Here is a 26,340-nt window from a genome sequence, read left to right as displayed (position 1 = left end):
CGACTGTGCTATAGCTCCGGCACTCAGTGGGATATTTATAGCTGCCTTTAAATTTACCCAGCTCTCCATAAAGCGAGGTAATGGGGCGCCCTTTACTGCTGCTAGTGGTGATTGTCCTAACATTCTTTAATTAGCAAAAAGCGTTGGCACAGCCACTTTCAAAGCATTTGATCTTACTGTCCTGGTGTTCCCTATTTCAGGCTCAACAGCCCCACTCCCTTTGGAGAAAATGCACTTTAGCCAATTTGAAAATGACAGGCTTATGTGTACATGAGCACAGATAATGTGTATTTGTGCACCTATGCTCACTCCTCACATATTCACAACTGCCAAGAACCCGTGAGCCTTTATGATACCTCCATAAAACTCTCCTTCATAAATCTGTCAGCAAGGGGCTAGGAATTCTAAAAATTGAGAACTGGAGACACCTTAAGGTCACTAGGATTCTCCTTCATTTTTCCAGTATTAAAAAAAAAAAAAAATCAGGCTAGTAATTTCTCACCTGCTTCTTCAAAGAATGTAAGTAGAGCAGGGTAGGGCTAGGGCTATCGATAAAATTAGGAAGGCCTGAGCTCTTACCACGTGGGATATCAAAAACAGTCCTCATCCCTCTGAAATAATAAACTCACTGCTAGGTCTAAGTATTGGAAACAAGATGCAGAGGCCTCTGCTCTTGTGGGGATGCACAATAGACAGCCCATAAACAAGACAATTTCAGATAATGGAAAATAAAATGAGAAAAATAAAGCTGGGTGATATGACTGTGATGAGTGGGGCTACTCTGGACAGGACAGCCACCTGAAGATATGGGGGAACATTTTAGGTTGTGGGGAGAGTAAAGGCCTTAATGGGGAGAACCATGTAAGAGTATTCCAGGAAAAGAAATTCAGTGTAGCTGAAGGGCAGGGAATGAGGAGGAAGACGATAAAACCTGAGGGCAGAGGTGCAGGCAGGGATGTAGGCTTAGGGCCTGTGGGCCATGGGAAGCAGTATGGTTGTTATTCAAACTATGAGAGGAAGACACTGGGGCATTTTAAGCAAATCAATAACATAATCTGATCTACTGTCACAAAGATCACTTTGGTTGCTATGGAGAAGAGACTGTAGAGGGCAAGTGTAAAAATCTATGTCTTGAATAGATTAATTTCTTAGTTTTGAATAAATGTTCTGTGGTTATGTAAGATATTAACTCACATAAGAGAAAGCTGGGTGAAGCACATATGGGAACTCAGTACTATTTTTGACCTGTCTATAAGTCTAAAATTACCTCAAAAAAAAAAAAAAAAAAAAACCCCAACCCAGTAACTGTTAAAAACAAACAATGAAAAACATCTCATACCTTAAATGAAGAATTGAAAGTTATAAATTAGGTGCAATAACAAGAGCAGGTATCTAGAAGAAAAGAATCCCCTCAATAACTGACTTTGAACAAGACAGCCTCTTCTATACCGGTTTCCATATTAGAAAATAATAGACGCTACGACCATTACTATTTGCTGAGATTGTGATTTCCTTTACTTGCTTCTAGTTCAACAATATTTACACGTGAAGAATCTGGGGCTTAAACAACTAACCTATATATACGCGGTATGTAAGAGGCAGAACTGGGGTTTAAACTCAGGTCTGTCTGACTCCAGAGATGCTTTGCATCCACCAGTACACCATAATGCCCACTAGCATCCACACACACAGACATGCATGTGCTCTTATGTGGCAAATTTTGTATTAGTCCATTTGGGAAAAAATATTGTTTTGGGTTTTCTCCAACCAAAATCTGAATAATTTTAAGCATACACTGTGTGTCTGTGAAGAGGCTAATTGTAAGCATAGGCATGGATTAATGATCACATTTATGTTTCAGATACCTGAAAAGCCACTCTATTCATAGCTCTCAGTTCCACATCTGCACCTGCTGGCCCTGATCTGGAGGTATCCCTTAATCTCCAACGAACATGAAGCTCAAAATCTCTAAGACTTAGATACAGTGGAGCCAAATTTGGTGGCAATGCCAGGAGGTACTTTTGGTGTTACTACTGGTAAACGCTTAAGTGTTCCAATATCTTTGGGATAAAATCTAGAGACAATGTAAAGAGAAAGTGAGAAAATCATTAAGAATGGAATCAGAAACAGAAAATAAGAGACAGATTTTTCCTGAGTGTGTCTTGTCAGCCTGCCCCCTTCTCTTGGCTCATGTGATGCTTCCTGATTGAGAGACTCTCTCCCTTCCCAGTGGGAAGACCCAACAGCCACACAGCTCCTGCTTGGCTCCCCTACCCTTCACAGGCACAGGTATAGGGAAGAGTCACCTGCTGGTTGTCAGATGCATTGTCCCTTTCCCCTTCATGTTAAATAGCACATCACAGCATCACAGTGGTTGAGTTTGGGCCCTGTACTGACACTGAAACCTGGCTCTATCACTGCAATGGGCTGAATGAGCCCCTAGAAAAATAGGGGTACATCCTCATTCCCAGAACCCTGTGACGGGAATTTGAAATGATGTCTGCAAAGACCCATTTAAATTAAGGATCTTGAGATAAGGAGATCATCCTGGATTATCCAGGTAGGCCCTAAATCCAATGACAGGTGTCCTTATAAGTCACAAAGAGGAGAGAGGCAGACAGAAAAGGAGAAGGCAATGTGGCCATGGAGGCAGAGACTGAAGTGATACAGCTATAAATCAAGGAAGGCTGACAGCCACCAGAAGCTGGCAGGGGCAAGAGGCAAGGAATGATTCTCCCCTAGGGCCTCTGGAGGGAGTGCACCCTGCCAGATTTTGAACTTTTAGCCTCCAGAACTGTGAGAGAATATATTTCTGCTTTAAATCACCAACTATGTGGTGATTTGTTATGGCAGCCTCAAGAAACAAATTTAATCACTCATTAGTAGTCAGTTCTGTGATCCTGAGAACACTTCTTAAATTCATCTGCAAAATGGGGAAATCCGATGGTACCCATCTCACAGAGCTGTTGTGAGGAGTAAATATGTGTAACTTAACACAGTACCAAGTACCTATCAACGCTGCAGTAAATGTTGCTATTAAAACCATTATTACTGCTATACACAGGCAATTAAAGAGGAAAAGCCACAAGGGCCTGGAATGGGCCAGTGTACCTACAGAAGTGCATTTTCAGGGCTCCTGGCTGAACCTCTCTTTTCAATTTGAACATGTAAGTGACTGTGGCTAGACCACATGCAAACTATTCCAAAAGAGGAGGCAGAGTGCTAGCTGGGAGGTTTTCCCCATCACTCGAGCCTGACAGCCCACAAAGAAACTGTAAGCCCTAGAAACTTAGTCTTAGAGGAGAGGGAAAGGCCTCTCCATTCTATCCCTTTACCGTTTGTACTAAGCACTGTGTCTTTTCTTAGCCAAGGTTTTTAAAAATTGCTCTTGATGCGACTTGGAGGGAGAATGCTTTTTTATCCTTTATTGTCCACTCCCTTCTGACTTCCTTAAAGAGCTGAGTCCTTGGGGGAAAAGAACAGTGGATTCAAAGCACACTCAGAAGAGTGGGTAACTCTAGAACAGCTGTCTTGCCTTGAATCATCAGGCTCCAGGAATAAAATCCATTCCCTTTATGACTGTGGGTAGTAATGGCACAGCCAGCCTCACTATGGGATCACAGGCAAGAAAAATAACCTTCCCTTTGCAATTCTGATTTTACTTATTAAACAGAAAATTCATGGCTAGTTGTCCCTGATAGGTGTTTGCACACGTGGGTGGAACTAAGACACACACACACACACACACACACACACACACACACACACACAAATGTGTTCATTACCTTGGAAAGAAGGCAGTGACTATTTCCATGTAGACCATTCCTACTTTTTATTATTACTGATTCACCAATTGATATCTTTCCTTCCCTTTGTGGAGGGCAATTTCCATACTACTTTTTTCTTTCTAGTTTCCCAAATTCCTTTTATGTCTTTGCTCCTGTTCTGTTCCTGCCACTGATGGACCTACCCTTAAAAGAGTCCGCAAAGCCTATTTGGTGGCAAAACGATACCCAGCTCACTCCTGGAACACCCTATGAGGCATTATGGACATCTAGTGGCTGCTCAGGATAATGCCTCAGGGATGCATATCAGGTTAGGGAGTGGTCTAGCCTTGGGCTTTACTAAGGAACCCAATTATCCTGGCTGGGTGGGAGAGTCCTGGGTCCTCTAGATGACCATTTCTGTCATTTTCTATTGGCGACCCAAAGTCACTAGGAAGTGCAGACTGGTGCTATTGAAGACTCTTCTTTATCCCAATCCAGCAAAGTATAGTTGCACTGGCATACAAGCCCACATTAGACAGGCATTTGGAAATATCTTCAAGGCCCAGGTTTAAATGCCAATTAGCCATACATTGTCACTTAGAGGAACTGAGGTCAGAAAGGACAGACTCTGATACTAATCAGTCATGTAGCTTTAGGTAAGTCACTGTGCCTCTCTGAGCTTCATCAGTGACATCTGTAAAGTGAGAGGTTAAATCCAGATAAATCTCCAAGGTCCACTTTAGTTTAACATTCTGTGATCTATGTGTCTTTTTAGTAGCTGGGAAAACACAGTCCGATTTGCTCTGCTCCAGCACTGTGGATCTCTAGATTAAATGAAGAAAGCATTCTCACTTAACTTTGTGGCCCATTTCCAAGACTTGGCTACAATTCTAAAGGATCAACCTTCACAGAGCTACATATCTGAGATGGGGCAGGAATCATGGACTAAGAGAGCGGTAAGAAACTTTCTAATCCATTTCCTTGATTTTATAAACGGAAAAACTGATGTTTAGAGCTATTTTAAGATTTGTCACATGTCTAAAGGGGACTAGAACTCAGGTATCCCAAACTTAGCACAGGGCTTATTCTATAATACCAGGCTGCTGACACAGGCCTTGCCCAATCACTGCTGGCTTTTTTAGCTCTCTCTGGCGTTATCACAGCAGTCTCCCTGTGTGAAACTGCAAGTGAAAACAATCTGAATCCAGTGTCTCTTCCTCTTAGGGTGTAAGTAGCCTTCTTTCCTTCTTATTCTTTGGTGGCACCATTCCAAATCCAAGAAGCAGTCAGAGCCACGGGCTGTGAGGAGCAAGACGCCATAGCTAGATGGTACTTGGGTTACCAAAATGAGAGGCTGCAATCCCACTTTCAGCTCAGAAGGGCTGTGTGCAACGACGGCCCCACAGCCTCCTCTGTAGTCCAGTTAGTAGGTTCAGTGGTGCTTTCCTGGCCCAGCTGGCTTACAGGGGGCAAAGCAGCCTGATGTAGAGCTCGACAGAGCTTGGGCACAGTCACCTTCATGGATGGCAGTCACAAATACTTACTGAGAGACAACCTCATTACTAAGTACTGGTCTGACCCAAGTCGGCCCCCACTTTCATCTACCTTTATAGTGCGGGGCAGCAGCTTTCATTTGTGGAGCCTGGAGCTGAACAGACAGGGTTTGAGTTTGCCTACAGTAGCAGAGGACCAGCCCAGGCAGAGACCCTGTTGCCTGAGGAGGGAGGGATAGTCATACTTAATCGCTGCCATCCAGACCCTGGCCAGGGGTCTCCTCAGGCAATAGATGACTCTACTAGGTCGGTGCCAGCTATAAAGGAGCAGAACCTCTCACCAGAAAGTCTGAGTGCCCAGATGGAACTAAACCCTAGTATCAGGGTTTGACTTACCTCCATGTCTCCCTCATTCTTTTTCTTGATGAGAGTTCATTTTCTCAGCCCGTCTCCTACCCTTCATCTTACTTCTCTGACACATCCTTCACTGAACTTTCCTACAGTCTCTCTCTCCTCCCCCCTCCACTTGCCTCCACCATTTACTCTATGCAGAGTAGACACAGTGGGCATTCCTGTTAGTGATGAAAACATCGGACTCGGTTTGAAGGCCGGATGGAAAGGCTGGCTCTGTTACTTTCTAGTGTGTGACCTTGGGCAAGTTATTTGCCTGCCTGAGCTAAGTGCCTTCATCTGTGAAATGGAGACAAGTGTGGCAATTACTTTCACTGGGTAAATGAAGATTAAACAAGGATATAAGTTCTTGGTATGGTGGATAGTACATAGTAGATAAGCATCCCAGTAAATGACTATTGAAGTGGATGAATGAAACCTGAGTTCTCATCCCACTAGGAGAATACTTTGGGGAATCACTTTCACACCCAAGTTTCTTGACATCTGAGACGTGCTGAGGCTCAAATCCACTATCACTTACTAGTGACCCTAGGCAACGTTTGACTCATATAAAATGAATAATAGGGTTTCAGTGGAATACAGAGTAAGGGTTCAATAAACAGAAACTAACAAGGTTATTATTTGACAGCAAATGATAACAGAAAGGTCTTGGTAAAGAATGGGGACTCCAACTTGCCTACAAAGGAACCGTTTCCAGGACTTCAAGTATTCCATGGCGTATTTAAAGAGGTTCAGGTTACTGGGCAAAAGACAATACTCAGAAATAGGTGTGGTAGAAACCAGAGAGCTGAGAAATCTGGGACCTCCTCGTTCTTAAGCAACAGCCCACGCGCAGGTGATGAGGGTTTATCAAGCGAGCCTGCCAGAAATCACACGGGGAGAGGGGTGGGTTGAGGAGTCTGGAGGCAGCTCTTGAAGGGAAGGGATATTAAACCATGCTATATTCTACTGGACCGGCTTCCCAGGGCTCAGCTAGATTGCCTCACCCACAGTCGGCAGAGGAAGGGGCAGTCTTTTTTCAGGGGGGTGGGAAAAAGCTGACCTAGTCCTGTTCTCCTACACTAGTCTGTCAAATGCCTTAGGGTCTCCTACCAGAAATAGGAGCAAGAATTCCACCCCCACTCCCAATCGCTACCCTTGGCTGCTACGCAGTTCTTCTCAGAGTCCTAGCCAAGGAAGGGCTGGCGAGCTCACAGGGCAGGGGGCTCAGCCGCCCGCCTCCCTTCCCCCAGTTCTCTGGGGGCAGCGGGGAGCAAGGGGCGACTCCGGCCAGCGAAGACTGAGAAGCCGCGGCTGCAGCTCCATGAATGAACGGGCTGTGTCGTGGGCTCCGGGAGTTCACCTCAATCCTTCCTGCCGGCCTCTGTGCTGTCCCAGGTTGCCATTCCCCAGCTCATCACACTTGGTCATTCCTGCCACTGTTTCCCGCCCCCGCAACCCTCATTAAGGAAACCCTCATTTAAAGCCCCAGTGAGAGCACAGGACGGGTGAGGCAAAGCGAAGGAGGGGCTGGCGGCAGTGCAGCAGCGAAGCCCGGGCTCTCGGTCCTGGGAGCCTCGTGGCCCCCGCCGCCGTCCCCCGAGTCCCCACCACGCAGTCCCGAACTCCGAACGCGAGTCCGCGCCCCGTCAGCAGTCAGCGGGGGTGAGGATGACGCGGGCCGGGCGAGAGGCAGGGCAAATGCAGCAGCCCCGCCGCGGGCCGCCGGGCCCCTGAGCCCCTCTCTTCAGAGCCAGGGGGCCCCGGGTGCGGGCCGGAGGGCGGGGGCCGGCGCGGGCTCTCCCGCCGCAGCCCCGCGCCGCTCCAGCCTATCAGCGGCCACCCAACTGCTCCCTCTGACCGGCCCAAAATAGCTGCGAACGCCTGCGACTTGCGCGCGGCCCCTCACTTGACGCTCACTCCGGCTCGCTCGCCCGCTCGCCCTGGCCCCGCTCCGCTCGTCTAGAGGGGGCGGGGAGGAAGCGGCCCGGGGAGGGGGGAGGGGGGAGGGGGAAAGAGGAAGAGAGGAGGAAGGAAGGAGGAAGGAAGAAGACGGGCGGCCGGAGGCGCGGGGCTGCGCGGCGCCGGCCGGCGCGGCGCTGGAAGGCGCCGGCGTTAACCCCGCGAGGCAGGCGACGGAGGGGGAGCGGCGCTAATACATAAGAGCACTGCATCACGCTAATCTTCTCCCAGAACAGTATGCGTCAGCAGTACATTCACGTTCTGACTGAAGGACAAAAGGATGAGAGAGCAGTCTGCGTGGCTGCCGCCTGCAACACCGCGAGCCCGGCGCGAGGAGGAGACGGTGGGCGCCGCGCGCAGGGGCCCCGCTGCTGCTGCTGCTGCTGCCGCCGCCGCCGCCGCCGCTAGCCAGCGGAGACTATGTTCCTGGGCTCCGGAGCGTTTCCCGCAGCCGCGACCCCCGCTGCTCACGCCGCTGCAGCAGTCCGCTGGCGGCGCGGCCACTGAGGGCGCCGGGAGCCGAAGCCGCGAACTCGCTCCCTCCGCACAAAGCCGGAGCCGGCGGCGCGCCGGGGGCCGGGCAGCGGCGGGCGGCGACGGGCGGTTGCGCGCCGCCGGGGGCTGCGGCCGCCGCCGCCGCCGGACCCGCGCCCGCCCCCGGACTCTCTGAAGGGGCCTGCGGTGCGGGCGCGACCGCGGGCTCCGCGCGCTCCTCCGGCCGGCGGACCGGGTCCGGGCGCAGCCGCCACGCCGCTGGTCCTCGGGGGCCGGACGGATCGCCGCTCCGCGCGCCGGCAGCCGGCGGACTGGAGAACTGACCCCCCGTTTTTGTCTCTTTCACCCTCCGAGAAGAGGCGAGGAGAAAGGGGGTGTGTGTCTAGGGAGGGCGAAGGCGCCGCGAACACCTCCTCTTAACTCTCGCCGCTCCGCGAGCTCACGACCGCAATCAGCTGCCGCCGGCCCGGAGCGGCCGACGCCGGGAGAGGGAGCGCAGCATCCAGCGAGTGCGGCCTGGGCGGCTTCGGGGCGCCCCCGCACTCCCTCCGGCGGCGGCCCGCAGAGCGGGCCGGGGCCGCCGGAGCGCACTTTGGCGATGAAGCGCCTTCCCCCGCGGCTGGAGCGAGCCGGTGCCAGGGTCCAAGGACAAAGCCGGGAAGCGCTGGTGGCGCCGCTCCTCGGGCGGAGGGGGGGGCATGCACCTGCATAGCCCGCCGGGCCTTGGCTCTCCCAGGCGCGCCTCAACTCCGCGGCTTCGCCGGCTCCGGCTCCGGATTTACTAGAGGCCATTTTGTCTCCCCCACCCCTTCCCTCCCCTCCCCTCCCCTCCCCTCTGCCCTCCCCGCCCCCACCACTTCCCCCTTTTGTTAATTAAAACTAAGAAGTCGGAATGGGAACGAGGTGCCCAGCTCCCGTGGAGAAAGCTTAAGGACACCACGCCAGTGCTTTCCTGCCTTCCTTCCGAGGTAGGTGACGGCGAACTGGGTGGGGACGGTTGCAGTGTGGGAGAGTCGTAGCTTTCGGAGGGCTTGCCTTGAGGGTGGGTTGGGAGACCAGGGGCCGCACGAGTTTGGCAGGATTTTTTTCGGCCGATCCGCTCCGTCTCTCTAATCGCCCCCTCCCCACCTCCTTCTCCAGATGGAAAGAGGAGCTCCTAGCTCACTTAAGCCGGGGTAGGGCTGGTTCTCCTTTCCGAGCCAAAATCCCAGGCGATGGTGAATTATGAACGTGCCACACCATGAAGCTCTTGTGGCAGGTAACTGTGCACCACCACACCTGGAATGCCATCCTGCTCCCGTTCGTCTACCTCACGGCGCAAGTGTGGATTCTGTGTGCAGCCATCGCTGCTGCCGCCTCAGCCGGGCCCCAGAACTGCCCCTCCGTCTGCTCGTGCAGTAACCAGTTCAGCAAGGTGGTGTGCACGCGCCGGGGCCTCTCCGAGGTCCCGCAGGGTATTCCCTCGAACACCCGGTACCTCAACCTCATGGAGAACAACATCCAGATGATCCAGGCCGACACCTTCCGCCACCTCCACCACCTGGAGGTCCTGCAGTTGGGCAGGAACTCCATCCGGCAGATTGAGGTGGGGGCCTTCAACGGCCTGGCCAGCCTCAACACCCTGGAGCTGTTCGACAACTGGCTGACAGTCATCCCTAGCGGGGCCTTTGAATACCTGTCCAAGCTGCGGGAGCTCTGGCTTCGCAACAACCCCATCGAAAGCATCCCCTCTTACGCCTTCAACCGGGTGCCCTCCCTCATGCGCCTGGACTTGGGGGAGCTCAAGAAGCTGGAGTATATCTCTGAGGGAGCTTTTGAGGGGCTGTTCAACCTCAAGTATCTGAACTTGGGCATGTGCAACATTAAAGACATGCCCAATCTCACCCCCCTGGTGGGGCTGGAGGAGCTGGAGATGTCAGGGAACCATTTCCCTGAGATCAGGCCTGGCTCCTTCCATGGCCTGAGCTCCCTCAAGAAGCTCTGGGTCATGAACTCACAGGTCAGCCTGATTGAGCGGAATGCTTTTGACGGGCTGGCTTCACTTGTGGAACTCAACTTGGCCCACAATAACCTCTCTTCTTTGCCCCATGACCTCTTTACCCCGCTGAGGTACCTGGTGGAGTTGCACCTACACCACAACCCTTGGAACTGTGATTGTGACATTCTGTGGCTAGCCTGGTGGCTTCGAGAGTATATACCCACCAATTCCACCTGCTGTGGCCGCTGTCATGCTCCCATGCACATGCGAGGCCGCTACCTCGTGGAGGTGGACCAGGCCTCCTTCCAGTGCTCTGCCCCCTTCATCATGGACGCACCTCGAGACCTCAACATTTCTGAGGGTCGGATGGCAGAACTTAAGTGTCGGACTCCCCCTTTGTCCTCCGTGAAGTGGTTGCTGCCCAATGGGACAGTGCTCAGCCACGCCTCCCGCCACCCAAGGATCTCTGTCCTCAACGACGGCACCTTGAACTTTTCCCACGTGCTGCTTTCAGACACTGGGGTGTACACATGCATGGTGACCAATGTTGCAGGCAACTCCAACGCTTCGGCCTACCTCAATGTGAGCACGGCTGAGCTCAACACCTCCAACTACAGCTTCTTCACCACAGTAACAGTGGAGACCACGGAGATCTCGCCTGAGGACACAACGCGAAAGTACAAGCCTGTTCCTACCACATCCACTGGTTACCAGCCGGCATATACCACCTCTACCACGGTGCTCATTCAGACCACCCGTGTGCCCAAGCAGGTGGCAGTACCCGCGACAGACACCACTGACAAGATGCAGACCAGCCTGGATGAAGTCATGAAGACCACCAAGATCATCATTGGCTGCTTTGTGGCAGTGACTCTGCTAGCTGCCGCCATGTTGATTGTCTTCTATAAACTTCGTAAGCGGCACCAGCAGCGGAGTACAGTCACAGCCGCCCGGACTGTTGAGATAATCCAGGTGGACGAAGACATCCCAGCAGCAACATCCGCAGCAGCAACAGCAGCTCCGTCCGGTGTATCAGGTGAGGGGGCAGTAGTGCTGCCCACAATTCATGACCATATTAACTACAACACCTACAAACCAGCACATGGGGCCCACTGGACAGAAAACAGCCTGGGGAACTCTCTGCACCCCACAGTCACCACTATCTCTGAACCTTATATAATTCAGACCCATACCAAGGACAAGGTACAGGAAACTCAAATATGACTCCCCTCCCCCAAAAAACTTACAAAATGCAATAGAATGCACACAAAGACAGCAACTTTTGTACAGAGTGGGGAGAGACTTTTTCTTGTATATGCTTATATATTAAGTCTATGGGCTGGTTAAAAAAAACAGATTATATTAAAATTTAAAGACAAAAAGTCAAAACAAAAATATTTTCTAACTTGTAAGTTCTATTTAAAGGGGGTGGGGGGGGAATCTTGGGAACGTTGTGGGGTACAAGCCACAAGTTAACTTGCTATGCTGCCAGAAGGGATTTCTGGTATAAGGTTGAAATTGCTGAGATAAAATAAACTAAAACAACAAACATCCCTAAAGAGGTAGGGTGTGGGCTGCTGAGGGGGCAAGAGGGATAGACTGAATCTGTCATTTTTTAGAAGATGCTTCATAGGACACAGGACTATCCATTTCTACAGACATCTTTCTTAAGCCGAGAGCTGTCTTTGCAGAATTATCTTATTAAAAAAAAATACAAAAAAAAAGCACCATGAATTTGTACTGTGCCAAAATGATAGTGGCAATAATATTTTTCTTCAGAGGCTAAGGGGAAGATAGACCTGTACATGTATTTTAAGCAGGAAAACCACCAAAATTCAAACGAACCCTTAAAGGGGCTGAGTCTTTGTCCATGTGCACAAGTCTTGGGGGTCTGTGCACTGGGACACACATGTGCCTTGCCTGACAGAATGCTTAGAAAGGAGCAGAGAAGGACGGGAGCTGGCGTAGCTCTCAGTCTAATGCTTTCACATTGCACCAGATTCCTGCAGTTGGGCTTAACCCACTCTGCAAGGCATGTGTCTATTCAGGGTTTCCCAGGAGGAGGAGGAGGCCCCTGAAGGGGTGCGGCAGCAGGGGGGGTGGGAAGGGAGGGTAAAGCAGAGAGAATGTATTCACAGGAGGCCATAAATTAGCATTGTGCCATGTCCACCTGTTGTTCCTGGACTCTGACACATGATTGTAGATAATGATGGCATTTTATGATTTTTAAAAAAGATTTTGTTTGTTTTAAGGTGGAGAGGGAGGAGAAGCCTGAATTGGGGAGCTTGGGAGTGGAAGCTTTTCTCATGCTTGTGATTTGGTGACTCTTCTAAATGCTGATTCATTAGGGATTATTACAGCGGATGTCAACTGGTTGTGGTGATGGGGTGGGGGCAGAACATGAGTAGCAAAGAAAAGGGAGAGACGAAAAGGGTACAGGCTCATGTAAAGTAATGAAGCCTTTCCCAACCAGGATGGTTCACAAAAAAGCTGTGAGATCCACAGTTACAAGTGACACACATGCACACATGGAGTTCCACATGGGGTACTGTTGAATGGAGCACACTGATGGGAAGCTTCCCTCTCCCAGGCCACCTCAGGAGAAGGTGGAAGAGAAAGGGTGGGCGTGGGTGGGGAAGGCAGAGATCTCTGTTATTCTGGTCCATCTAATGATGTAACTTCTTTCAGTTATTATTTTAGCTTTAAAAGGAAATACGGGGTTCAGATTTGAAAGGGGGTGGTATGGGTGGGGGAGGGGAATTGCCAACAAAAGAACACTGATTGTAATGTGAGAAAAGTGTATTTTTGTATTTTAATAAATATTGTTGAATTTTTAATTCAATGTCCCCAAAGGGTTAAATTGAGTAAGACCCTGAACCTATAGATTCTTATGAGCCAATCATTTCTATTTAATAAAAAAGCAAGGAGGGGAGGGTACAGGTATGATGGGGGAAAGACAAATGTTAAATTATTTTCAAGTATGGGAAAATGCTAAAGCTGTCAACCTTTCCTTAGCTTAAATAAAAGCACCCCGATTCTAGTGCACCTTCTACAAGCTAACTGTGTTAGTCCCTGGCTTTGTTGGGGGTATAATCAAATTCCCTATGCCCTGGAAAAGCAGGGGAAATGGGTCAGCCTCAGCTCCTGGGACCTGGCCAAAAGTTAAATGCCACCTCAGCAGAAGCTGCTGGTCAGGCAGCACCAGCTCTACCCGAGGAACCTGGGGGACCTGGATTTCAGAGGCCTGCAATAATGTAGTTTGGCTTAAATTTCCCACAGGCAGTGTTGCTTCTGTTCTCTGGGTGCTAAATAATCTAAACATGTTTTGGTGGTAGGTGTCTGTCTCCTGATGCTTACCAAGTAATAATGTCCAGAGAGGCTGCGTGAATCAGGATCCTGCATTTCTTCAGTGCTAGTATTTATACTAATGCAGGGAATTGGGACTGAGTGGGTGTGAACTCTTTGGCACTAAGGAGGGAAAGAGAGGCAGGCGGCACTTTGCAGCAGTTGGCTAAGAAAGGGCCAATTCTTAATCCTCCTGGGTATATACATCATTTCTGGGTATCAGTGTGCCAGCACATATGTATGGGCACACACTTATAAACTACCACTCACAGTTCTAGGCACCAAAGATCCGTTCCTCCTGCCTCTCCTTTATCACCATACCCCCAATAAAAAGAAAGAAAACTGCAGGAGAGCAAAGGGTGGGACTTGGCTAGGACCAGGTGAAAAAGCAAGAAATTACTCTCTTTCCTAGTGCCACAAGACACAACTCAGGCTGTTTAAAACAGCTTCCTGGGTATGCATTCAGAGGAAATTGCGGAGGAAGTTGCTGTTTCAGAAATAGAGGATGAGGAGCCAATTTCCTAACACCCTTCTTTTTTTTTTTTTTTTTTTTGATAGCTATTTGAGCAGACAGGGAATTATGCAGTAACTTTGCAATGACTAAGGGTCTGTGGCTAACAGTCTGAGGGGAGAGGTACAGAAATGGGCCTAAAACAATCTCGGGAAAGAGCCCTATGGACAAATGCATTTGTCCCAAGGAAGACTATATTCAGCTTCAATCTGTGGGAGAAGGACTTTTGAAAGGAACCTCAAAGGAGTTGGGGGAGACTAAGAATATGGATCCTAGATTTAAGTATCCTCAGAGCTGCAGGGAGAGTTCCTTACCCCAGCAGGCCTGCCCTTTGATCCATGCAGTTTCCACTTTTATAGCAGTAACCTTCCTTTGCTATCATGGTATATCCTCCTCTGTAGCAGGCACTTGGGACAGCTTTTCAGAGAGGCATCCCTTGAGTACCAAAAATGCAGCCGTCAATGCTGTGACTCATCCTTGGCCAGGCCAAGGTTTGTTACCTAGGAATGGAACATGGGTTGGTAGCTCTTTAGGGGGTAGTTATAGCAACACGTTGGATGTAAAGACTCTTGCTGATGATACGGAGTTAGAGAATTTTCATTACAGAACTGAAGGCCGTGAAAAATCATTTAGTCTAATCCCTTCACATTTTACAGTCAAAGAAACTGAGCCCCAGAGAAATTAAAAGACATATCCAAGGTCACACTGCTAGTGGAGGAGGTGGGACTAAAAGCCCAGGTCTCTTGACTCCTGAGTCAATGTGCTTTCTCACCCAGGCTGCTATTGGCTATCAAGAACATACTTAACTAGCAAAACAGTTAAAATGGGACCTTCCTAAGATACGTCTGTGTTCTCTTATCGCTTAGAGCTGTTCACTCTCTTTAGAACTGGCTATACTGCCCTCTAAGGCCTGACTACAGGGGCTCCACATGTGCTAAGGGGTTAGACTATCACGACTCTACATAACCATTTCCTGATTCTTAGGCCCAACGGCAGACAGAAACTGCAGGATCCCACAGAGGGTGACAGCTAAGGGGAAGGAGTGAAGTAGGTAAGACTTGGTGTTTTATAGTTAGAAAAGGTGGCTTGGCCTCCTCCCAGCCTTGGAAACTCTGCAGTGTGGAGGAGGTCTTAAAACACCTACTGGACCACAGAGGTTCCCCATAATGGAGTGGTTTTTGCTTACCCGGCTCAACAATGAGAATACTGGGAGGGTCTTTTGCTCCTCTTCTCCACTGTATCTACCCCAGCTCTAGCTCTTTAAGTGCCATGCTGTAGCTGCCACTTCTACAATGTGCTCCAGGACTTTTTAACACCCTTCAGCTGCATCCTATTATCAATGGAGGTAAAGGTAGATAGGCTAGTTTCTAAGGCCTAGAGATTAGCTTTATCATGGCTATTTAACATGTATTGAGGCCAGCAACTTGCTGAGTGCGGTGGAACAACCAGCAGAGAGTCCCTTCAAGACAATTCCTATTGTTGTCTGAGAAGAGGGTCAGAGTCCATGGTCTCTGGCTTCCTTCCGTGGTAATGGGTAGAGACTGGGAGAGGGCTAAGTGGGCCTTACTCAACCCAGGCTTCTACCTCAGGGGGCTAGGGCCTATAATTAAGGCTCCATCATTTCACTGCAACAAAGCAGCAGGGGCTTAAAATTAGAAGAGAGAGAGGAACATTTATATCCAAACATATGTCTGATTTTATCTCCTCTGCTGGCACTCAGCACTCCATGCCATCGGCTAATGCAGGCACTGTTCACGCCATTTCTAAATCCTGCCTCAGCTAAACTGCAAGGCAGCTTTTGGCTCAGAGCAACTCTCTTGGTCTCACTCCTTTCAGGAAGCACCCCTCTCCTATGCAAGGGGAAGAATGGTTTGGACAGTAGGTTAAGTTGTTTTCATCTTTGCTTTAAATTAAAATGAAGTAAATTACTTCTTGGAGCAGTGATAAGGGCTTCAGCAACTAGATCAGTGAAATACACACACACACACACATACACACACAGCAATATAGCATAGTGCTTACAAGCACAGACTCTGTAGCCAGTCTTCCTGTGTTGAATCCTAGTTCCATCACTTACTAGCTGTGTGACTTTGGAAAAAGACTCAGTTTCTTCACCTAAAAAATACAGACAATATTACTATCTACCTCAGTACTTCACAGATTGTGAGAATTGAAATTTTACATATATAATTATATATGTATGTGTGTGACATAGATCTCACACTTAGTGCTCCACACCATATAGCAAATGCTAGATAACAGTTATTTGACAATACACACAAACACACAGATCAACAGAGAAGCCCCCATCACCACCCCTATTCTTGAACATTGTATATGTCCAAAGAGAGACATGCCTATTGTGCTACTCCAGAGAAGAAGGATGATGATCTAGAAGTCAGAGACAATAGTATCTATAAGCCCGATCACTGTGAAAAACATGGTTATACTTATCCTCCCAGGAAAACCTTGCCTTGTACTCTGATCCCTACACCAGCACTATAGCTGTCCCAAGGCACTGATTTAGTCCAGGAATAGATTACCTTTCCTTGTGGTGAGCCAGAAGAAAGTAAAGGTGCTGATAGTCATGCATAAGCTGAGGGCTGGGACCTTGGGAAGCCTAGGTCCTTTACCAAGAAGGTAAACTTCCTAATGTCTTCTCCCCTACCCATGTTTCTCTGGCACAGAGCAGTCATAGCCTTATTACTCAGGTCAGTGATGAAATCCTCCCTGACCATTAAGTGTTACCAGGACTGGGAGTGGGGAGTGGGGAGGCACTAGGAGGAAGAGGGTAGCACTGAAAGGGCCGATGGGGCTTCCGAGCAGTATTGCAGAGCTAGGAGAAAAGAAAGGCAGACAAAAAGCACCATAATTGGAGCAAATGAGAGAAGAATGGAGCTCTATGGCAGATACACAGGCTAAGGGGCTGCAATGCAGTCAAGGAGGAAAGCCAGGGAGATTCCTCTGCCTTAGCAAGCAAGAGGCTGGCTGGACCATGGATGGGGGAGGACTGTTAGTGCTAAATTCATGGCATGAAACAGAGGAGAAGAAAAGCAGGGAGATCAACTTTCCAAGAGAGGCGAAGAAAGAATGCATTTTGATTTCCTAATGAGAGGCTAGAATTAGATTTTAGGATGATCACAGGTTTTATCCTCTGGTACACGCCAGCTTTGCTGTCAGTACTTGGGCCAAACCACCTACCCACAACAGTCCTGTTCCCTATCCTGGAGGCTGTCCACTGCTTGGGGAAGCAACCCAGCCTTCAGGGATGTAATTTAATCCTGACCCTGACAGGCTCACTCAGGGATCTGCTCTGAACCCATTTCCTCATTTCTATTAACACAGTCATGGGGAGGGCGGTGGGGTGTGCTGGGGAGAAGAGAGGGAGCAACTCGGTATTTGTCCACAAAAAGAGTATTATTCCAGAGGAAGAGTGTTATATAAATTGTGTTTTCCAACAAAAATAGTGATGTCTATCAGTTCAGTGTACATGGACCTTTGCAGTGAGTCAGAGATTTGGCCTAGGCCTGTGGGGGATATCCCTGGGAGAAACTGTCTTGTCAAAGGAAGTTAGCATTTGAGACGATGGCATGATCTTCGCTCACTTATCCCATCGAAAAGAGTTTTGAAACGATAGCAGGGAAGCATTGATATGAGAGGCTACTCTCAAGCTAGGTGTGGGAGCTAGACGGACCAAGATAGTACTTAGGCTTTCAGGTTTGTTTATTCTGTACACTCAGGAACATTACTAGAGTAATTACTACAGTTTAAATCAATTATAGGATGCCAAAGAAACAGTACTTGATCTACTTGTTTCTTTCATACCCTCCTACCTTTTTTTTTTTTTTTTTTTTTTGAGAGAGAGTCTTGCTCTGTTGCCCAGGCTGGAGTGCAGTGGTGTGATCTCGGCTCACTGCAACCTCCGCCTCCCGGGTTCAAGCGATTCTCCTGGCGTCAGCTTCCCAAGTTGCTGGGATTACAGGTGCGCACCACCACGCCCGGCTAATTTTTGTATTTTTAGTAGAGACGGGGTTTCACCATGCTGGCCAGGCTGGTCTGAAACTCCCGACCTCAGGCAATCCGCCCACCTCGGGCTCACAAAGTGCTGGGATTACAGGCGTCAGCCACTGCACCCAGCCCCCACCTACCTTCTTATAGCCCCACTAATAAAAAAAACCCTTCAATTAATTATTGTATCAGGTTTCCTGTCCCATATTCCCCATTTGAGTACACTCATCTGCCATAACAGGACCTAGGAAATCCTGCATGAGGCCCTCCATTTTGAAGAATGATGGCTCTTTCTTCCTAACATTTCTCATGATATTTCCTCTCCAGGGCAACTCCTTAATTTGTAGTCTCTTTTACAGTTCCTTTAAGGTCTCAACCCTCATTTCCCTGTGTCTCTAAGCTGGTGCTGATTTAGTCACTAGATAAGTTACTACCTGCTCAATGAGTCAGCAAGGATGACTGAGAAGAGCTTTCACACACTAAGTGTTCCCTGTGCAAAGTTTGGTTTCCTTGCCTCGGGCTACTTCTTCCCAGTCTTCAAGACCCTGGCTTCCTCCCTTTACCTGCCCACTCATCCAGGTTCATTAAGACCATTCAGACAGCTTCTCCCACGGCAGGTGAACTGAATGAGTTATAGGCAGCTCTCCACAGAGGCAGTTCCATCCAGGAGCCAAGTGCCAGTTCCCTGGATCATGCAGCTGTGTTTGGAGGAATGCTGAGTGCATCCCTCACAATAGGCCCAGAAATGGAGCTGAGGCCTCAGATACTAACAGCCTGTTTCTGCAGCCTGCCAGCCACAGTGGTTATAAGTTATAATCTATTACCATTGCAAGAAGACTTAATTTCTGGACTTAAAGGAAGTCAGATAATACTTTATCCTATTAGTGTCTGCCTGTGTGAACTGACAATGGCATCCTTCTGACACGACTGCATATTCTTCCAATTCATCTCTTTAAGGTTAGGCAGGGGGAAGTCTGGATGGAGTAGGAAAGGAGAGAGGAAAAAAATAACCTAAGGAAGAGACTGTTGAAGGAACCAGGGAAAGGGAAGACTATTTTTTCATTAGAAATGAGGAGGGGATGCAGAGGGACAGGACAAGACTGTGCTCTTTCAAAGCATGTTTGCATTTCATTTTGTTTCTCTCATGAGGGGGAGAGACGGCAAGCACTGGAGGTGCTGTGTGCATGTGTGTCAGAAAAAAGGCTCTGAAGCCACAGAGAAGGATGAATACAAGAATAAGGCATTGGCCCATTCTGTGCGCTTGCTGTTTCATCCATTGTGCCCGTTGGAGGCTTTCCCTTTCCTTAATCCTTCCCCCTTCATGTGTAAGTCCACATCCACTCCGACTAGTGGTGTTATGTCAGCCGAGGGTGCCTTCTCATTCTGGGTATGTTATCGAGGCTGGCCGACCTGGGGATGGCAATTGACACTGAGACAGAACACAGGTACATGGTTCCTAACTTCCGGGATATGGAGGGAGCAATGAGAACTTCCAAGTTAATTCAGAAAATCTAGTTGAACCCTCACATTTTATTTATGAGGAAAATGAAGCCCAGGAAGATGTGCCTTGCCCAGGTGTCACATAGCTGGTGATGCAGAGACCTTACCTGTGGTCTCTGGGTTCGCGACCTAGCGCAATTGCTGAGCGCCTGCAGGGCCACCATGACTTACAACTCCAGGGGGCGCCATTTACAGAAATGGCAAAGTGATTAGTGCCCCCTGGAGTTTGCAGTTTGATGCAATCCTTTATAGTTCCCTTTTGGGAGGGGGGAAGGCCTTTCCCACCAGTACTGTTATCTGTGCTTAATGCTCTGAGACAGATGGTGCCCACTCACGATTTCATTCAAACAGGAAGAGCTGAGAAATCAGGCAACTTTCCTTTCTCTTCAGGGCATGTGTGTTCTGATGGCAGCCCCATGGCTAATAAACCAAAAGGGGCATGTGTTGCTTCCATGGCCTTCCCCTTCTCTCTACAAGAGTGCAGGGTAGTAAGGTAACATCTATCCCAACATGACAGGAGGGCTTGCAGAAAGCTAAATCATGTTAGAGGTCTGTTCAAGGTCATGCAGACCCTTGGAGAAGCAGAGAAGCCTGGAGTCCCGCTCTACCTCCCTGGCCTTCCTAGTGTTGTGTAAGCAAGGGGACCCTCAGAGGGAAAGCTCTGGCAGCCCAGGTTGACTCAGGGGCCTACCCTGAAACTGGGGTCCAGAAAGCTAGGAAATTGTCCCCTCTTCCTCCGATCTCAACAAATCCTCTCTTGGGAACAGAGTGGCCCTGGCTATAATTTTATCACATACATTTAATTAGAATTTGTCTTCTTCATGATGGTTTCAAGTGAAGTCCCAATAGAAACATTCTAAAAGAACAGTGCTTTCAGGCAAGGATTTCTTCTAACCAAGTTAATTTAGCAGAAATGTGCATTGGGTGGAGTTACCTCTCTTTTCAACTTCAAAGCTGGGAAGCAATGGGAGATGAGGAATGCAGACAAAATAAAGAGGAGGGCGGGGGCTTCAGGCAAATGAGTTTCCATCTATTAAGGAGCGGCAATTTCTGCTAGCTCCCCTAGAGACCGGTCCCCTCCAATAATGGCCTGACTCTAATGATTCCCACTCCTAAGCAACAGCCTGTGTTATGCTGGTGTTGAGACGAACTGTGCCAGAGAAACTCCCTTTCTCTCAGAGGTGCTGCTATCATTACACAAGAGACATTAGTTAGCCAGGAGGATGTGCTATTGATGGGGACAGAGAAAGATAACCAAAGAAAATGCTCTTCCCTAGCAGGCTTGGTACAGCTGACTTAGGACAGAAAAGGCGGACTGAGAGGTTACGGGTTAGCAATAAGAAAGGACTACCCATCATGGGCAGATTCTCTGGACCAGGGGGTGACCACAGGAGAAGTGGCCTCCTGATGAGTTGATGAACTCAGTTCAAGGAGGAACTAGCTGGCTGAGGTGGGGAGGGGGGCAGGTCTTTGGAGTTTGGAATGTGGGTTAAGCTCAGACATAATGGACAAAACTGATGGACATTTGAGATGTGAAATGTGGTAATAAGTTCATGGGAAGTAAGGGTAAGGGATTCAATTTCAGGTCCCTAAATACTGGTCATTTCCAGGACAGAAGTACAGGTATGTGGCCTTAACAGCAATGAAGTTAGGATCATAGCTGTTATTGAGGCTTCAATGTTAGTTGAGGGTAGGGGGTTCTCTTATTCTGTCCTCTCCACTCTAAATACACTGAAATCTGTGATGAAAGCTAATATTGTGAGTTACTGCTAAAGTTGTTGCCAGCAGGTCTTGAGTAGGGGGTAGGGAGTCCCTTATTTTGCCCCTGGTGGCTTGCCTGTGATAGAGACGGACTGCTTCCAGAGGCTGCCTTGCCAGATGTGCCAGCAGGCAGCCCGGCCAGAGAGCCTGCAGTGCAGACAGATGTCCTGGGTCGTATTCAGGATGGTGAGACCCTTTATGGTACTGTGGCTTGGCTCTGGGGCAGTGCCAGAGCGGCAGGGTAATGTTCCTCAGCCAGATTCATTTCCCCCCAAACCTCTTCAAATATGTGGGCCACGGAGGGAGGCAAATTTAATTAAATTACTGTGTTGTGAACTGCCCTTCCTGGCCAAAGGCTAAAAATGGGCTCATGCTGACATGCAAACCCATCTGTGTGTACACAGCATGTGTTTTCTTTGTGCTGGGCTGTCAGCAGCTGGATGGGGTTGGCAATGCCCAAGGTTGGACCCAGAGAGCTGGCCCTTTTGCCACAGCAAGGCAGAGTCAACAATAATCCAACCTGGACCCCATACAGCTCCGATGACCTTTTCTTTGTACTTAAAAGATGACTGGGCGGCACTCCCCCTTCCTATATCAATTTGTTTCTCCTCAAGTGCTTCTTTTGCTGACACACAGGACTTTCCCGTAAGGCGGTGCCCTGAGCAGTACCGGGGAAGAAGGAACAAAGCTGCAGTGAGGTGTGATTCAGAAGAGTGCATGGGCAGGGTTTGTTTAGCTTGGCAGGAGACAGAGGGGTCTCCCGGGTGATTCTCTAGAGTGCTACTTCAGCAGTTCCCCACTGGCAATGCCAATGCTGGATAGAGAGCCCTTGTCAGGTGCCAGAGTAAAGCAGAAAAGCTTCCTCTCCCCTGCTCCCTGCCCAAATGCCACAGTGCCTACAGGACTTGACCAACAAAGGCAGGCAAGGAAGGTCAGGAGCAACTAGAAGCATTTAACATGTGGAAACCAACAACCAAGACAAATGCTGGCTGTCCTGAACCTGTTACCTGCCAAGGTCATTTCATTTCCCTCCTGGAAGTTCAGGCTTCGCTGCTGCAGTTTACAAAATACCACAAGGGTAAAGAGTTTGCCCCCCCTCCCCGAGTGGTGCTGCTGCTGGAGTTGGAACAGGGCTTCCCTCTGCTGGTGTGAAATGACTTGAGATGGGATCAGGTGTGGCACGGGGAGTAGCAGATGCTGAAGGCCGCATGGCAGGCTTTTCATTCGGAACTGAGACCAGGGAAGAGTCAGCTAGGCAATCTTTTCCTGACTTGTCCCCCAGAGAGAACAGAGCCACCTCTCATGTCTAAAACTTCAGTGAATGCGACACATGGAGCCTGAGAGGTGGCCCTGTACTGGGACAACAGGAAAACATCTTCCTGGGTGATTAATAGTTGTACTTACGCAGCCCCCTCATGTCCTGGACATCCTGGTAGCAAGCAGCTACCTAGTTGATTTGAGCAGTCCAAGCACTCTGGGGTGACGATAGCCCTCTGTAAGTCCCCATCTAGGCAGGTTTGCAGGTAAGCCACATGAGAACAGGGGGAAGAACCTCCCTACCCTAACCTCCAAGCCTCTGGCGTGCTGTGTGCTCTTCTGAATCACACCTCACTGCAGGATGAGGAAAGCAGGATCCCTCTTGGAGCTCTGCTGTCCCCTCTACACTGTGCTGAGCAGCTTCAGGGATGTTCTCTGACATAACAGGGGGTGTGGGGGTGGTAGTGTATCTGCCACATTTTGTTGCTGGCTAAAGTTTCTGGCAGTGAATCTGATGGTTACTTTAAGGACTAAGACAAATATTGTCAGTTCAGGTCCTTGGGACCTATACCTCAAGAACCTGGACTATGCCTATAGCTGACCCTCTGTCCAGTACTTCCAAATGACTAGAATTTCTGGATCAAAAACAAAAGCAGGCAGATCACTAAGATTTGGTCAGACACAAGAAAATAATGGATCCAAGAAAGCAAGTTTCCTATGGTTAAGAGGTTAAGTAACAATTGTAACAGGAAGAGAAAAAGACATGTAATCTACACAAGGAGGGTAGGGGCAGTTAGGAAGAACAAGAAATTGACTGCTGTGGTGAGATCTATCATGTGACTTTAGAGAAAGAAAAAGGTTCCTGGGTGTTCTGCCCAGGTACTCTACGCTTTGGTAAAGGAGCTTTCTTCCTTACCGAATTGGAGAGAAGAGGGCAGACACCAGCCATAGGCTGAGGTAACCATGACATTTCAGTGGAATGAGACCCCTTGATTTTCTGCCACCCACACGGCCCCATGCCCACTCCAGCATGAGAGCTCACCAAACGACTGGTTTCAAATTCTAGAGATAGGAGCAGATGCCTCTTCAGGCCTCTTAGTCAGTATTTTATTGTTCCTTAGGTGCCAGTAAAGTATTTTATCATTATTAAAGATTAAAAATATACTTATCCTGAAGAAAACACCCCAAGTTGTGTAGAAAGTCCATAATATATCTCAATCCTAATATTCCTCAATTGAAAAAAAAAGTTTGTTGGGCAGGGTGGTGCACATCTATAGTCCTAGCTACTAGGGAGGCTGAGGAGGGAGGAACTCTTGAATCCAAGAGTTGAGACCAGCCTGGGCAACGTAGCAAGACTCTGTCTCTTAAAAAAAAAAAAAAAAAAAAGAAGTTGTTCCTCCCTATTTAAGCAGCCTAGGGCTGGAAGAGCTTTCTCTAAGGGAGAAAAAGCCTTAACATAATGTCAGTAACAGCAATCTAGACATCAGGGTGAATAATATAAATGTTGGTATGGCTGTACCAATGGCATTCCAGCAGCTGCTGAGATCGCTTTGGTTTGCAGATGACCCAAATGTAAATACAAATAATGTATTTACATTGCATGGCCCTATCTAAAGTGGAAGGGGCAGCATGGTAGGCTGCTGCCCCAAGATTCTCTCCCTTCGATAGGCTGCTGCCAGAGTGGATGGCTATGTCTGGCTCCGGCAGAGCCTGCTAGGTGGGACATCTGATTCCTGTACAGCTCCAAATTTCTGCTGCTCACCAAGAAGCCAGCAATGGGGAAAGGCAGAGTGGTGTCCTCGGGCTGCTACAGCCATATCTTTCTCTTGAACAAGGTCACCCATGACCCCTCTCATACTTGTTACCAATCATTTCATTTCTGTTGGAAAGGGACAAAGAGAAGGGAAACTAATTGATTATAATGGTGTATTACAGGGCACTACCTTTAAGCACCTTGAACCAGACTGAAAAACTGAGCATTGTACTTTGAGAAGTTGCCAAAGTCTATATTAAAATGAGGTAAGGGTAGGAAAAGGAAGAAAGGTGATTTCTGACACATGCTTTTTTGACTCTCGCTCCTATAAATACTTAGGGAGCAAAGTGGGTGGGATTAAGGCCATTTTCAAAAACAGATTAGCGCTGATGAAGGCTGGAAAGTGTTTTCTGCAAAATATGAACTTAAACCTTGCCCTGTTCTATGAGTTTCAGATAAATTCTTTTTATCATGTCACCCTGATTAATATGCCAGAACATGAACTAAGAGCGGTCTTCATTTTAGCCCCATGTTGACCTGCGGGCAAGGCCTGACCCAGCCCCTTCATCTTGGGAAAGCAGGGCAGGAGAGGGGATGGGAGTGGCAGACATCCCTGGGTATGGCTGGGACCATCTGCACTACTGTGAATCAAGGTTGGCTCAGACAGAAGGCGCGAAGGAGGAGGTGCAGCTGCTGATGGCTCAGACAGCTTGGACCTGTCCAGGCAAACAAGCCGCTCAAGTGCAAGAACAGCCAGCCAAGTAGGCAGAGCACGAATAAGGACTTAAAGCTTGAAATATCTGACAAGATATAGAGGGAGGGTAGGAAGCTGTCTGGGATTTCAACTGGTGTCTGGCCTTGCCTCTCACTGCTAAGGCAGGCTCTTCTGCTACCAATGGGTGGGATGTGATGCTTGGGAGCTGGTGGGATGGATACAGGGAAGCATTGTTTGAGCTAGAATTTAAAAAAAATCTTCATCTCTGGTAGCAAATTGCAGACACAGCTGTGGACTGTTCTCTCTCACAACTGCCCGCCAAAGCAAAACTGAATCTTGATCCACAGATAGATCTATCTCCCCTCCACAGATCTGCCCAAAGTTAAGAAGCAGTGGGCTTTGTGTGCATGTGTATGTGGGCCTGTGGGTGGGTGGGAAGCTGCACCACCAACTGCGCAATATGGGAGTCCTGTCTCAGAACTAGCTAAGGAGGATGACACAGGTGCTCTGCCTTCCCACCCGCCTTTGGGAAAGGGAGGCCAGCAGTGGACTGTTCGGGGGACAAGTGCCACTCCAGCTCCTTCTAGTGAGGACTCTTGGAGACAGTGCTTCTCAGCGCCAGGCTTGTATTATCAGCACTGTTGCTGTTAAAAATACCAGTGTAGATCAAATCTAGATGCTATATCAAATACCTTGCAATCTCTAGGGGTGGTGACAGGACTTCCTTCAATGCTTTAAAAAACATCCAGGAGATTCAAAGGTATACCCAGGATGACAGCCTCTAGACTCAAAAGGGAGGCAAGAAGACTTACTGATCAGACAGGTTTCTGATAGACGGGACAGTACTGCCACTGACTCCAGAAGCGCTTGTTGTACATGGTTGTGCTTAAGCTGAGTGACTGTTCCTGAAGTTTCATTCAGGTTCAGGAGGAGTAACTTCCAAAAGAAGTGGCCAGGTGTTAATTGACTGACTGCCCTGGAAAAACATAGGGAAACCCTCCTACAAGCAGGTCACTCTCCTCAGAGCCCCAGGCAAGGAAGGAGAGAGGATAGAGTGCTCAGAGACCTGTGAATATCAAGTGGGAGAAACCAAGGCACAGAGAGATTACCCTTTATTCCAAAGGCAAGTAGTAAGAATATCAAATAGGTTATTTCTCTCTAGCCATTACCAGCTACAGGCTGTCCCTCATCAGTCACAGGCTGCTCTACAAGCAAACTTAGGCCGAGGTCTCCCCTGATCTAGAGCCCTGCCTAAGGAGGTGACTGGTAGGCGGGGAGCATTACTGCCAGGGCTCCGCCTCGTGTGAGATCAGCAGCAGTGGCATTACAGTCTCATAGGAGCTTGAACCCTATAGTGAACTGCACATGCGAGGGATCTAGGTTGTGTGCTCCTTATGCGAATCTA

General features: G+C 48.8%; 2 protein-coding genes across 2 annotated transcripts in view; one reads left to right on the top strand and one right to left on the bottom strand.

Moving 5' to 3' along the window:
* Window positions 1-26,340, bottom strand: part of SND1 (staphylococcal nuclease and tudor domain containing 1) — a 437,174-nt gene that overhangs the window by 52,669 nt on the left and 358,165 nt on the right. The gene's annotated exons all lie outside the window — the stretch shown is intronic.
* Window positions 8,449-13,140, top strand: LRRC4 (leucine rich repeat containing 4). The gene is made up of 2 exons (XM_004046158.5): window positions 8,449-9,075; window positions 9,248-13,140. Exon 2 carries the CDS (start codon window positions 9,348-9,350, stop codon window positions 11,307-11,309), a length of 1,962 nt encoding a protein of 653 aa, XP_004046206.1. The 5' UTR covers window positions 8,449-9,075; window positions 9,248-9,347; the 3' UTR covers window positions 11,310-13,140.

This window comes from Gorilla gorilla, chromosome 6, assembly GCF_029281585.2.
Source record: "Gorilla gorilla gorilla isolate KB3781 chromosome 6, NHGRI_mGorGor1-v2.1_pri, whole genome shotgun sequence".
Taxonomy (NCBI): Eukaryota; Metazoa; Chordata; class Mammalia; order Primates; family Hominidae; genus Gorilla; species Gorilla gorilla.
The sequence above is the reverse complement of the archived record's forward strand: the minus strand, read 5'-3'. Positions and strand labels throughout refer to the sequence as shown.